This window comes from Strigops habroptila, chromosome 12 (assembly GCF_004027225.2).
Source record: "Strigops habroptila isolate Jane chromosome 12, bStrHab1.2.pri, whole genome shotgun sequence".
In the NCBI taxonomy this organism is placed as follows: domain Eukaryota; kingdom Metazoa; phylum Chordata; class Aves; order Psittaciformes; family Psittacidae; genus Strigops; species Strigops habroptila.
The window spans coordinates 15,703,038-15,718,700 of NC_044288.2; the positions used below are offsets into that span (position 1 = coordinate 15,703,038).

Here is a 15,663-nt window from a genome sequence, read left to right on the forward strand (position 1 = left end):
CCAAAATCAATAATAAACATAGAAAGCAAAATAAAAACCTGTGTCACAGAATTTGATTCAGCAGCATTAAAAAGAAATAAATAACCCCAAAAACCAACAAAACCCCACCAACTCAAAAAATCATCTTCTGCTTTTGCACTGTACAAAGGTAAAAAAAATGATGTTTCAGTGCTTCATCTTTTCTTAATATAAAAGCAAAAGAAGTTGTTTCCAGCTGACTCTGTACAGCTGGAGGAATGTTCTTGGCAGGAAAATGTTTGAAGAAATAGTTCATTTTAAGCAAATATTGTGGAATATTTATAAGAAACTAATTTTGTCTTCACAATCATGTATTTGCCCTGAAACTTGACTCTTGGAGTTTCAGCCCCCCAACAAGGGAGCAAAACAACAGGGGATTTTTATCAGCAGCTCGAATTTGGAACATTAGCAACAACGCACAGACCCAGAACACTGGGTAAAAACCTGCAAATAACAGCTTTGTCTGTCCATGGACTGGACAGACAGGCAGAGTCTATCTGGCAAACAGACTATTTGCCAGGAGTTGCCTGTCCAGATTCAGCATGTGCAGGCGATATACCAGTGCCGTTTGTTGGTGGGTTATGAAAGTTCCTTAAAAAAAAGGCATTAGGTGGCCCATTTTCCTGTATTCTAAAAATATCGAGGGCTCATAAACTCATTTTTATAAAGTAATAGGGGAGTTAAGGATTAATTGAACTTACTGGCTTAGGGTATCTGCATTTCTGCACAAAATTAATGTGACAAATTAAGTTTTTATTTAGTTATCCCTGGCTGAGAAAGGTTGCAATTATGTTAGAGTGTTTACAGCTAAAATATATGTTTAAATAATAAATACGTGTTTCAGAAACCATTTTAAACCTCCTTTTTTTAACACAGTCAACTCCATTTCAAGCATATAAATATTTCAATTACAAAACTTGAATACATGTAAAATAAATTAAAAATATATTATTTACATTTCAAATTATTTATAACTTATGCTGCTTGACAGCAACAAATTCACCCTTAAAATGAACATTTCTTTTTGGCTTTAAACTTTGCTTCTGAACTATGGTAGGATTTATATTTTAAATATCCATGCATCTCCGGTACTTACATGGATTTCTCTACAGCAAAGTCTGAGTAATATAGAAACTTTATGATAATTATCTTCATAGCATGTTTCCAAAGAAGGTGACTAATCTTATTACTATGCCAGAGAAAGGGAATTGAACTTTAAGCAGATTATCTGATTTGCCCAAGGTCCCATGCAAAGCCTGTGGCAAAATGATGCTTAATTTAAATGTTAGACTTCATCCCCCAAACCACCTGCAATTATAACTGAAAGGGAAGCTGGAAAAATCCATGTGAAAACACTGTGCAAGACTCGCTCTTTTTCTTTAGTTTCCATCTATCTAGTTTTGTTTCAGATTTCCTCCAGGTTAGTTAAAATCACGTTTTGTTTGGATCAATGAAACAACAGGATGAACTTGAAAATTCTTCTTGAATTCAATGGCAAAATAACCTGGCCAGGTTTGCTCAAACCTGGGCCTGACTGGCAACTCAGGATGAACCTGCTCCAGGTTTGCAATGGTACTGAAATTCAGATCAGCAGTTCAAGTCTACACTCTACTAAAGTAAACCAGAAATATTCTTCCTGGGGACTGAAAAGGCACTAAACATTTTTAGAAGTGGGAAGGCAAATGAAAGAACTTATTTTGTACTTCATAGGTGGCTAGTATGTGTAATCTGAATTATTTATAGATCACTATTATTTAGGGATCACTCAGACAGCTCATGCATTTCTGCACGTTTGTCTGCTTCTTTTAGGAAGAACCTTTTTTCCCCTATAGGATTTTCTATTGTTCTCATAGGTTATGAAACGGAGAAGCAATTCTGTAAGGGAGAGGTAGTGAAACAGTTCTCAAAGCCAACTTGTAGCCTGTTATAGCAGTCATAACAAACAGACTGGCTTTGGTTTGGAACCCCTCTAACATTATTCATTTTATGACAAGGCCTCACAACCACCAGCAACAACGTTTTGACCAGCACTCACTCTCCTGAGATTAGAAATTGCCAATTAATGGCTTCACTAATAAATAGAATCAAAATTTATAATGAAAGATCCAATTCTGCAATACCAAAATCAGACCACTTTCCTCCCAGTCTCTTCACCTTTCCCTGTTAAACATCTATAGCCATAATGGCTTTAATCCTAACACACAAAATGCTTACACTGGACCCAGGGGGCACTTTCATGATCACATAAGGGCTTCGGAATAGGGCTCATTTAATATATCTCCTTTTCTGGAATGCCCTTTCATTCACACTTGTCCTCAAGCAGAAGGATGAGAGAGGAAGAGGGAGAAAGAGAGGGAGGGGTAAAGAGAGAGAACAGTGAAGCCCATGAAGGACATTTGAGAATACTCTTCATATGGAAAAACACTGCCATATGTACAACAGAATCAGTAGGGGGAATGTGCTGGATATGAATTAAGCTAGAATGTTGATTTAATACTTATAGGATATAAGGTAAAGCATCAGAAAATCCTTACGTAAGGTAAGCATTGTACAGCTACTTCAGAGATGCTGTTTTGTCTGTTAGTGTGTTTGAGTACTGAAATAATGAAAATAACAACTTCTTATAAAACCTCAAAAATGCTTTTGGAAAGCCATAAATGCAAAATATAAACCTTCCCTTGGAGTTGCTTTCCTGTGCCAGTGAAGCCAGTGGGAACTCTGCCCCGATTTCTATGGCCCTGCTCACTTGAAGTGGCTGTTCATATGCTGCTTTCTACAGGCTTTTGGGGAATATCAGACTCCACATATATTTATGTGTCAGGGGAAGAGAGGATTTAAGAAACTAGGAGGAAGAGGAACAGCAAAAAATGCATAAGAAATAAAAAATGGGATACTGTGAAACTACAGAGGACCCCAGTAGGTATTATGAGGCTGTACTTTTCACTGTGGATACAACACTGTGTTTTCGGTTGCTATTATGAAAATAATGCTTACACCAAGCACCTACACTTTTAGGATATGCTATTCATAGGCACTGAATTTCTTGAATGCAATCTCCACCTCATTGAGCTGCAGCTACAAGCAGCGAGCTTCCCTGGAAAGCAGGATCACCTAAATGTTTGTTTCCTGTGGGCCCTTAGCTATTGTGTTAAATTGAGAATTATTCACACACGTATTTATCCTTCCGTTTTCTTGGAATAAAAGACACCAAGCTAAATTCAGGGGCAGTGAGAGGAGATGCAAATCCCCTGGCTATAATTGATTTCTGCCACAGGTAAATTTGACTACTCATTTTCATAAAACTGAATGAGGAAAGGATTCACATCTCAACATTTGTTGCTGATTTAGCATGTGGCATAAAAAAAGGACAGGCTAGCTGTAAGCTAGACAAAGCTATTAGACATTACCGTTCAGACAACACCTACCTCACTCCAAACCAGCATGGTGCCGAATATGACCTGTAACCCATCAAAGAAATTGTCTCCTATGATGATGACAGTGGCACCTCCTGTAGTCCATCCTTCACTTGGACTGATGGCTTTGATACATGGTGTAGCTGCTTTTCAACACACATGAAAAAGAGAAGTATTCTGCTGTTAGAACCAGATTTTAATGACAGAAGACTTGAGAAAAAATAAAATAAAAGGAGCTTTCATTTCCCCCCCTTTACTAACACAAAGATTTCAGCAATCACATTCTTTCTAGTACGCGTGCATGACCTCAAACTGTATCTTTGGAAGCATTTTCTCTCAATTAATTTCTGTTTGGTTTTGTTATCTGCATTGAAAAAATTAACTTTTTTTAAGCCTACATTTACAAAAAAAGAATATAAAATCACAGCATGATGGGCAGAAACCAACTGGAAATCAGGACAAATCCCTATCTTTATATGAAATGTGCAATTCCTGAGTTAAAACAATCTTCAGTGAGCTTGCTTTATTATCCATCATAACCTAAATTCATCATTCAACTCACATAAATATTATGGAAAATATCGGCTAAATAAAAAAGTGTGTAACCCTCTGTCATGGTTTAAGCCCAGCCGGTAACTCAGAACCACACAGCTGCTCGCTCACTCCCCCTCTTCTTCCTCCCCCCACTCCCAGAAGGAATGGGGAGGAGAATCAAAAGAATTTAACTCCCATGGGTTGAGGTAAGAACAGTCCAGTAACTAAGGTATAACACAAACCTACTACCGCTACCACCAATAATAATAATGATATGGGGAATAACAAGGGGAGAGAATACAATTGCTCACCACCTGCCGACCGATAGCCAGCCCGACCCAAGCAGCAATCTGGGCTTTCAGAGTAACTCCCCCCAGTTTATATAATGGGCATGACGTGCTGTGGGACGGAATACTCCTTTGGCTAGTTTGGGTCAGGTGTCCTGTCTCTGCTTCCGCCCGGCTTCCCCTCCTCCCTGGCAGAGCATGAGACTGAGAAAGTCCTTGATCGGAATAAACATTACTTAGCAACAACTAAAAACATCAATGTTATCAGCACTGTTCTCAGGCTGAAAGTCAAAAACACAGCACTGCACCAGCTATTAAGGAGAAAAAGTGACTGCTACTGCTGAACCCAGGACACCCTCAGGAATTCTTTAACTGTTCTGCAATTAGATCCGGGTTGTTCTAGTATTAAACCACCCTGCGCTGCATAATGCTTTGGCTACTTCAAAAAAAAAAAACACAACAAAACAACCCCAAAACCAAATCCCACAACCCTGCCATCAAGTCATTCCAGTTATGTTGCATCTACCAGACAATTAAGAAGCAGGTGCCATAATAGTACAGTCTGTCTGCACTTTCACTAGTCATTTTCTTGGTACCACATGTACTAAGTGCCTCCTGAGAGGATATTGAAAACTCAAGACCTGCTTCAAGTAGTAAGCTCAAATCTTGGTGTAAGATCTTCTGGTATAAGACTATCTAAGCAGAAACACGCTTGACTTCATATATTGGTGGGATAGGGCAATATAAACATCCACATCCTGATTTTCCTTCTCTGGATTACTGGACTACATCAGAATTTAACTGTGCTGAAGTAACAGGAATAACATTACTGCAAAAATAAACTGACCAAGACAAAAACCCCTCCATAACTCTCAGCTGTAGAGTTTCAGGGTGGTCATATAGATCAAAAAGAAGCGACTCCATCCCAAATGCCACCAACTTCTCCACGCTAATACAGCATGAAGTATAAATATGACACCACACCATTAGATAACATTTTAAGTAAAGTAGGTACCTCAACAATTTCATTGGCCATGAAAAAAATTCCTTAAGGAAGAGCAAAACTCCCCCAGTCAATCTCAATGTTGGAAAGAAAGACTCTTTTGGTATGAACCCAGTCCTCAGCAGAGAGAAGAAGCTGCCTCCATTGAAAACACAAGAAGGGCTGCCATTGCCCACACTGATTTCTGCAATGTCAATCTGCAGGACTGAGTTAACTGCATATGTGTATGTGCCTATATACCTTTCTTTAGGGTTGCTGGCATTTGGCTGTGAATTGCCACTTGGTTGAAAGGCTGGCTGAGCTGTCACTTTGGTTTGTAACTTTGAGTATTTGATGACGTACTCAAGGGAGAGCACTCGGGCACTTCAACAGGTAGGGATTTACCGGGAGGAGAGGGGTGTGAAAGCCACCCACATTAACACCATCCAGGACAATACCTTTGCACCTGTGAAATTAACTCATTCACAGAAGCCTACTTTAAAATGCTCCAGACACAAAGCACTAAAGAGACCCTATGAGTATTTAGTGACCTTATGGTGGGTTGGAGCTAAATGCAAGAGTGGTGAGGCTGCTGAGAAGCTCCTTCCTCCTAGCCTCTGGGCAGGGTGGGTGTGGAGCTGGGAAGCAGGACAGAGCTGGAAAGGGAGCTGTTGAGTCACCCTTAGCAGTGAATGTTTCTGTGGGCACTGCTACAGACTTGCACTACCAGCGATGGAAGGCATGCACGGGGAGCAAACACACCCCGTCCCTACCTACACAAGGTTGTAAGTGTCAGGCACAAACTTTTCCACTACTTAAGCTGATGGGGATGCCAGCTCCAGCGAAAAACACAAACACAGGCAGAAAAAAAAGTCATTACCCTACTCCAAACTTGGCAGAGCACAGCCATTAACTTTTACATGAGCTAACAAAAGAAACATCCTAACATTACGATCATGAAAATGTAGTGCGCACACAGAAGTAACTTCAATATGTTTAATTTGGATTCAAGTTACTTGCAGAAAACTGTGCATAAAAACCATCGCAAAGTCCAAAACCAAATGCTTTCCTTTCAGCCGAGCTCATGGCAATGGATTTACAGTGAAAGCAGCTTTTCAAAATGCCATCCAGCCATTCCACAGAATCAAGCTTTTTCATAAATAAAATTTAAAATCACTTCCAAATTACACCCTTTCCAGTATTTCCAGTTGATTGTGGACGCACACCCCCCACAATAAAACCTGAAGAAAATCAGTTTGCCATGTGTCAGAGAATGAGCTACTTTTCTTAAAGACTGCAAGCAACATTTTTTTTCCTAAATACCAGTGAATAAAAACTGTTTGAGACTATAAGCCATTAACAGAAAACATATGCAGGCTTCACCGAAAGGGTTGTCAAGCATTGGAACAGGCTTGCCCAGAGAAGCGGTTGAGTCACCATCCCTGGGGATATTTAAAAGATGTGTAGATGTGGCATTCAGGGACATGGTTTAGTGGTGGATTTGGCAGTGCTGGGTTAATGGTTGGACTTGATCTTAAAGTTCTCTTCCATCCTAAGTGATTCTATGATACAAAATTATAGATTCAATTAACTTTTACAATGAATGCAAGATACTGTTCTGCAGTTACAGGTCCCCAGTAAAGGCTACTCTCTTATCTCTTATTAATTTATGATGTTCCTTGCGGTACCTACATTGCACTCAGAGGTGCAAGGTGCTGCACTGTCTGTGCTGCTTCATGTATTTTATACATGTATGTTCTCAATATCAAATAATGTCAAGTCCCATGGCAGCCAGGGGGAATTTGAGCAGACACCCAGGTCCTTGTGCTGAACTGGGACTGTGGATGTTCATTGAGACACTCTCACCCACAAAATCAATGTAACCACTCACATGTGTAATGTTATAAATCAATTTTTTAAATTAATTAATTTAATTAATTAATTAATTTTATTAATTACATATCTAGCTATTGTGCTGAATCAGGCAGCTATTGTGCTGAATCAGTGCCTCACCGAAACTCCTGACATCTCTGAGGGCAAAAAGCCAGGACTTGGTGGCTTAATAAGCAGGGCAGGTTGGTACCCTTTGCAGGCATTACCTAGAAGCAGCATAAGTGCTGTGCATTCCCAAAAGATTTCAGGGCACTATTTTCCCTTGTAAACAGCCACAAAGACCAGTGGGACTTCCCAACTTTTCCCACATAGCTTCTCTTATCTTAAAATGTATGTGTCTATAAAGACTGGAAAGGCTGCATGGAAGTTCTGCCCCACAAGGGAAGCTGAGCTGAGGGCTGCATCCCAAGGAAGCCTGAGGAGACGTGCTAAGGGAGGCATCCAGACTGCTACCTGTTTTTGAAGGTGCAAAATGTGTTTATACAATGACATATTTGCAGCTGCCAGTGTTGTTTGGGACTTTCGTCTTGCTAAAACTTTGCCCTTCCCAGGTCCTTTCCTTGGAGCACCAGGAAGGATGATGGAAGAATCAGGTCCCATTTCCCAGCATCACCACAGGTAACATTGGGAAGAGCGCAAGGCAATGACCTCAGCTCTATTTATGCCCCTGGTACAAATGTCTGGCCAGCTCAGGCCCTCAGCTCTTCATACTTCTTCTGTTAATCATTTGGCAAGTTTCAAAGCGCTGTCTGGAAGGTGTTTACTTCTGTGCAACCCTAGAAAAACAGAGTTAGGCAGAATAACCTTTTCACTGGAGACCTTGATTTTTCTACATTTTGTTTTGGTCACAAGAGAAACCAAAATACACAGCATTTTTCTACAGAATGCAAAGTTCCAGAATCTTTATCTGGAATTAACTATAACATTAAAATTTCCAAGAAAAACAAAATATTTTGTTTGAAAATATTTTCATTGCACATGCCCTTCTGTAACACCAAAGCATCATTTCTAAAACGATGTTTTCAAAGCAAATAGAAAAAAGTTACATAAAATTTAGGTTTTTCTGTAGAAAAAGAGATTTTAGCTGAAGTATGAACCTTCACTGATAAAAAAAATGCAGTGAAGGACCTTAGACTAGTTCCAATAAAGGCAATGACGTGTCCATGATTGAGAACACGAACAAACTTTAAGTCCAGAGAAGAATTATGATAAAAACAGAATAATTACACTCTCTTACACATATAAACTTTTTTTTTTTTTTTTTAATGAACTGCTGGCAGCCAACTACAACCAGAACCAGGTTTGATAGCCTAATGATCAGATAAGATTTTAAGACTCTTTGGCACGAGTGTATTACATTTGCTGCATGTTTTCAGAGCAGTCATTGGACTGAGGGAAAACTAAATATTACCCCTCCAACTGCACGCATGGACCTTGTAGTTACTTGCTGAAGGTGATGTGGCCACATCCTCCACTTGCTGAAATGGCCTAATGGTGATGAGTCGTAATAAGCTGTTCTCCTTCTTTGCATAATATCAAGGCAAATCAGTGTTAACATCTGACATGTTTCATTGCTCTGTTCCTGTGGTTTGAGTTAACAGATAAAGATGTTAGAGGGAGGCACTGAAACCCCAAATTTATTGAAGCCAATGAGAATTTTGCTACTGAGTTCAAAGCTACGGCCTCTATCGATAAATTTTAAGGATTTATGAGCAAAAACATTAATGACTTTCATGGGGAAACAATGTTTTTTGAAATCTTCATCTTTTCTCAGGATACACATTGTTAAAATCTGATCACCCTCAATACAAAGGATGGTAGGTACAAAATTCAGCACACGGGTAGTGAAAAGTTTTTGGTTGTGTGCTGTGTGTGCTAGCGTGTTCCTGTGTTCCCGTACTCCCCTAGCTACTGATATACAGGGGATTTTTCTTCCTTCAAACTGTGACAATAAAATGATTACCCCGCCACAGTTTAGCATAATGGTTCAGAAATGCTCATGGCATATTGCAGAGTTAAAGTGGAAATTATTAGGTAGCTCTTCTTTGTTATAATAATGATCACTCCACAAATAAAAGCTCTTCTCCCAAAGGTACTGCAAGGCACAAAATGCTAATTCTGAAGATTATGTGTGCGCTTTTATTAAATATTACTATGCCCTGTCTGTTTGAGGGCTTCAGAGCTCTGATTGTTTTATGAGTGCCATGTTAATGTCAGCCCCATCTTGCTAGCAGCAGGCACACATTTTAGCTTTTGTATGAGAGTTGATCAAAGGCCACGTGCTGAGGGAATTGCTGAGAAAACACGGACAAGTGATAAAAATCTAACAGATTAATTGGTTTAAATTTCATTTGAGGGCATTGAACTTTGGCTCAGGACACTAGTACTACACTACCAGTCAGGGCCTAATTACCACATTTCCAATTTGCCTCTGAACAATACTTGGAAGGGAGAATAACAGCAGTAGTAATAATACTAATAACAATAATAATAATAATAAAACAACAGCAAATGTCTTCTCATAGCTTCTTGTACATGTTTAACAACTAACTCTGTGCACAGGCAATTGCACTAGGAAATCCCTCTCCCCCACATCACCATCCATCTGCCTCCTGAGCATTTCTATTTGCCTCAAATAGCACCTGAAGACATAAGAAATAGCAGACGCCCTCGGGAGCATCGAACATATGAATTTACAGAATCAATGAGCTACTGATTCAAGTCCCTTACAAACACACACTAGACATCTCATATTCTTAATTAGGGACCTGCATTTATAAACAGAGATAGCATTTTATCCTCCAACAGAAATGATCTATTCCACTGATAGAAAACAGAGGCCAGAGGAAAAACAACATATTTACCAGAAAGTTTATGGGTGGCCTTGGCATAAGGGTTAATTGAGCTTAGAGGTAAATGTTCACTGAGGTGAATTAGTGGGATGCACAGCTATCAGCAGGGCTCTGGGACTGCTCTTATTTAGCTTCTGAAACATATTTGCTCTATGATTAATATCCAGTTTGTGCTGGTGACTGTAAGAATGACCTCGCCTGCAGTTTTTATCATGAAGTGTGGTTTCATCCTCCATTATTCCACAGATGAGGGTCTGACAACAGTTGCTGCATCACAACAGGAGCTTAAATGATGGGGTACATGCTTTTATTTTTCTTCTCTTTAAGAGTATTGTGACATGCAAGGAGAGTTGCATAACGGCAGTTCAAACTGGGAGTTAACAGAGGAGCAGGGAATTTATGTCTGATCTTAGAGGAAGTACTGAAAATATCAAGAGTTTAATTTAATTTTCCTTTTTTTCTTGGGTAAAACCTAATTCCAGGCTGAATATATAAATGAGCCGCAGATTAACCCACAGCTTATGGGGCTGATCCTGCAACCTGTTAAATGCTTTTGCCAAACTCCCGATTTCCAGAACATCAAGACAAATCAGTGTTAAGCACTCAAAACCATGACTTATTCAAGTTGTGATTCAACAAACCACTTAATTAAGTGCTTAAAATCCCATCTGAATAAGTTGCAGAAGGATCTAGATTTTTAAAGATAGTTGGGCAGTGCACTGCACAAAGCTGCCAAGAGCTATGTAGTGTATATGGAACTGGGGTTTCCCATTCCAAAAAAACACTTTGGTACATGTAGACCACCATGTGCAGTGCAGACCTCATTCAACCTGACACAAGAACTGGCAGCAGCAAAGCCAACATACTAATGCTGATAAACCAGTTTCAGGAACTGAGCTGCTGCATCTACTCAGTGTTGCAGAGAGTCAAATGTAGCAGCAACTCAATGCTAAGTCTAGGATTTCTACAGCATTTTCATATCATCTGGTGTAGATCTTCCCTCAGGTACCTCATAGCTATTGAAATTGCATAGTGACTCTGAGCGAGGCAGCGCCCAGGAATGGACTGAGCCTAAATTCCTTTCCCACAGAACTCTGGAGCCAAAGTGCAGCACTTATTGGGATGCTCAAGGCCTTTTTGATCACCATTTTTAGTTTGGCAACGTATGTTTCTCCTTAAAAGGCAAGAAAAACATTATTTCTTCCCTTCTTGAATTATAGATTTACAGAGGTGTTATACAGGGAGTAAGGGTTATTCCATTCATTGTTTGTTCCACATTAAGCACTTTAACAGACTGATTTTTATCATGAGGGAGAGTAGGTTTTTTCAGAACTGCAAATTATCATTTTTCCCAAATTTGCCACTTTGAGTGAATAAACCAAATATTTGGGGGGTTTTGAATTGGGCTGTTTTATTCGGGTTTTTTTACTTCTGCAATAACATTCTGATTCCTGAGAAGCAGGAATTGTCATCGTCTGCTCACCTACTTTGAGCATGCTGACAGGGTGAACCCAAAAAAGTTTTGTGTCCCCATGCAATGACACCATTCCCAGTCTAGTGTGTGGAAGCATTGCTGGGGCTGTATCCAGCACAAGCAACTGAAAGCAACTGAAGTTTCTGAAACCAGCCTGGATGGGAAAAGTCCACAAGACCAGCCCAAAGCGTTAGCCATAGACACTGCGGGGAAACGGAATGTGGCAGAGTTTTTACACATTGTACTGGAGCATTAAATCTTCACTCTTAAGCTAAACAGTGCATTTGCTGTTTATCTTAGTAAAGTGATGATCTTCCTGCTTTCCTTTTTCATATCACAGCCTGCAGTCTCTCTTATTCTCTCCTGACAATAAGCAGCTGCTGTGCAGGAAACAGGGTAACAGAGGTTTCCCTCTCGAGAAGATAACTCACGCAGCTTTATGCAACACAGGCACAAGGATGGGATGCCGCGCTCCCCCTTCCCAGCTCCCTCCTTTACAGCATCTTGGTATTTGGGGCTTACCATTTGCGAGCTTTAAAGATTACAACACCCCGCCAAAAATGGCAACCTCCTTCTGGTTCTTGATGACATCTGCACTGGGTGAAATCACTGAACCAAAAATATACGCACCGTGCAATCCCTTCAGGTTTCGGGAAGGGAAGGAATGTTGCCTTTGTTTCTATGTTCAAGTAGTGAAATTAAAGGTATTGGCTGTGGTTTTCTGCCTAACATTTTGGACGCTCAGTTCCCATTAATGGGAATTGAAAATGTAAATTATCTGGGATAATATTCCACCTAGAATCAATACTTAAGCCAGTGTTTCTCTTTTATCCTTGCTGACGCCTCAGCTAGCAAAGTTACGTTTCATGGAGTCCTCTGTATTTCTCTTCCCTTAATGATTTCCAAAGCTCCTAGTTGTTGATCACTGCCTGAAAAATGATTGCGTGGAAAAAGAAGGCAATCCAGAATAATGAGAGATGTGTTACCAAAAAAGTCTGCTGTGTATTTTACTTAAAACATTTCCATAAAACCAGAATTTAATTACCTGTATATGACTACAAGAAATGCATCTTCATTCATTCTTTTAAACCCTTTCATATCGCATAAGAAGTTGTGGGGGTTTTTGGCTTGTTTACTTTTTTTCCTTCAGGAGGTACCTCCTGCTTTCCAAAAATTAATAAAACAGTAAGAGTCCTCAGCATTTCACTGCAAGTCGGTAAAACTTGACCTCCAAAAGAGAGATCTGTCATGTTTGTTTGGCAAATAATAAATTACTCAAGAAAAATGCAATGTTGCAAAAACACTTAAAAATTTGGTTTATTTCACTATATTAGGTCAGCCAAAACAAGAAAATATATATATAAATAATATATATATTATTATTATTGAAAAAGATATACATACTTTTTACATATATTTCTATTTTTTCAAGAAGTCTAACAATTCTACTGTGATTTTTTTTATGCATGTTCTAGTATTTCATTTCAAGGAAATTTATAACAGGTTTTAAGCTATAATTTTTGCATTCATTATTTCTGCCCCAAAGTTGGAAGATTTTCATTTTGAGTCAGCCATAAAGAAACTGTTGTGGGTGCCTCAGCCAAACATAGCACTCTGGCTAAACCAATGCTCAGCACTAAAACTCAGCTCCAGCACTGACTCAGTCTCTGTTATCTCAAAGCAGCTCAGTTGCACAGAAGATATACACATATTGGGCCACGAGGAGAAACAGCATATCGAAGAATATCACATAGGGCCTACCAAATATTGTCAGTGCTTCCAGCTCCACAACTGGGGACAAGTTTGCTCAGACCCAAGCACCAGACCAGTGACTGTTGCAGCACGCTCTGCTCCCTCAGGGATGCACAGGCACATTTTGATTCCAAGAAAGATAACTGCTTTACTGCAAGCCCCCAGATTATTGCACCTCGATTTCTTCACTCCTTCCTCCATCCCATGGGGTCACTTGCAAAGGCACAGGAAGAGTGTTCCTGAAAGATGGGAAGCCAAAGGCAATGGCATACAGGGGACTAGGGTGTGATATATGCATGGGATTGCACTGTTTCATCTGAACGCGGACTTTAAATGGTTTTTTAGTAAAACAAAAAAATCCTATATGCCTCCCACATTTCAATTTCAATGGCTTCCTACTGATTTAACTTCCGCTGATGAAGTTACAGAGCCCAGCTAGGCCAATATGACTATTTTAAAAACAATAAGCGTGTCCAGAAAGGAGACTGCATCTGGTTAAGTGCACTGAAGTTTAAAAATAGTCACACTGATGCAATTTCTGCATGAGGATGAAGACAACCTTGCGAATGGAAGTTCTAAATGTGTAATATAAATCAACCCTAAAAATCTGTCAAAACAAACGTCGCTGCCTAGCTTGCATACCCCAAAAGCTACTTAGTTTAACTGACTGGTCCTTCAGCGCTGCTAACTAAGATCCTGAACCAGTAAAGCATTTTATAGGATGGAACCAGTCATTTGCTTAATGTAATCCCTGTGGTTTACTGTTTTGCTGAATCCCAACCTAACAGAAGGGCAGTGGGTGTTCTTTCTAAATTCATGTTCTGTTTCACCATCACCCTGGTCTCATTTTCTACCTTTTATTTTCCACTAGTGCCTTAACAAAACTGTCAGTCTCTCACAGCAATTCTCTTTAGAATCAGAACACAGGACTAGATAAAAGCCCCTAAGGCAAAGCATCCCATCCCTGCAAGGCGTAAAAAGCTCAGCCCCCAGAGCACAAGAGTAGCCAGTCCTCTTGTTCGGATGTACCCTGGTATGTTATAGTCAAACTGGCCAGGTTTAGTCAACGATACACAAATATTGTATCTAAATAATACAGTATCTATGCATCCAGTTTGATCTCAATCTAAATTCTCACTCCCCCAAACTAATGATCAGTATCAATTAAAGCTTTATGGAATCTTTCACTATCACAAAGAAAAAACCCAGAACTCTACTTCTCCCCGGATCAGTTAAAACCTCCACTATATTATATAGCACAACAATCAGAAGTTCACCTGAGATGGATTCTACTGCAAACAAAGAATTTATTTCATCCTTATAAAAGCAAGAGCCCAAATCAAAATTAATTTTTAGCTGAAGTCTCTTTGTTCAGCAGAGTTGAGAAAGTCTGCCCACAACAGAGAGCTCGTAGTAACCATCTTTCAGAAGCAGAACAACCAGCGTAGAAACACAAAGCAGTTGTGGCAGGGACAGGGAGTGCCTGTAATCCAGTTTCTTCAAGGGAAATTCAAGTACCCTAAGAGCTCTTATTCCTCATCTGATTTCTTTCACAAATCACAAGCTGCTCTCTAATGCAATTTTCTGGAGTCTGAGAATCATAAAGTCAAATATGAACAAGTCTAGTGGAAAATCTGTGACGCTAATCTTGGCCTCCGTTGTATTTTTAACAGGCACTGAATTTGTGCACCGGATTATCCAGATGGCCATACAGGAATCATCCTGATAGGATTAAACCTTTGTGCTGAACTCTGCTCCATCTGTTCTCTGAGGTTTGCCTATTGCTATCGGAATAAGAATGTTCAGCCTACGTCTAGCACCATGACTAAAAGCGCTGCTTACCACACACACACATATGTATATGGGCACACACATATCCTTGAGTACTTGATTAGTAATGTGAGATGAAGTTAGCCTGAAGTTTACCACTATAGATACATATTGTTTTTATTATTCATTCAAAGAACAAAGTATGCAATATCTAAATTCAAACAAAAAAGCTTTTTAGTTGTTGTTCTGGGACTTGTTCAATTCATTAAACCAGAATACTGCCATAAATTTATAGATGAAGGCATGACTAAACGTAGAGCAGCAAGGCTCTTCTTTGAAATCTATTAGTGTACGAGAATGTATGACACAATTGCACTTTGAAGATACCATGGTTAAATATTTCAGATCAAAACCAGCCAACAACAAAACACATGCGTGCACACAGCATTGGTAGCTCTTATTTGCAGCTCGATCTAGTCACAGGCCAAGAACAAAAAAGTAATAATCAGTCCTAGTAAAAGAAAAGCCTATTCCCATTAATGTTGCTTTCTGCTCTTATTGTCTATTAATGACAGTCTTCTGCATTCATTGTTGCAGCCTGCCAGATGCAGCAAAGATCCATATTCATCATGTGCAAAAATTGTGCTCAGGCTGTCTCCATGACAGGTTACGCAGAGCTGCCAACAGA

General features: G+C 39.6%; 1 protein-coding gene across 8 annotated transcripts in view; it reads right to left on the bottom strand.

The window, feature by feature from the left end:
- Positions 1–15,663, bottom strand: part of EBF1 (EBF transcription factor 1) — a 280,201-nt gene that overhangs the window by 70,855 nt on the left and 193,683 nt on the right. For 5 of the 8 annotated variants that reach the window (XM_030503662.1, XM_030503664.1, XM_030503660.1 and 2 more), the window contains exon 9: positions 3,444–3,577. In XM_030503662.1, coding sequence (XP_030359522.1) covers positions 3,444–3,577 — 134 coding nt within the window. The remainder of the gene's footprint in view (positions 1–3,443; positions 3,578–15,663) is intronic. The other 3 variants (XM_030503667.1, XM_030503663.1, XM_030503666.1) reach the window with 1 other exon arrangement.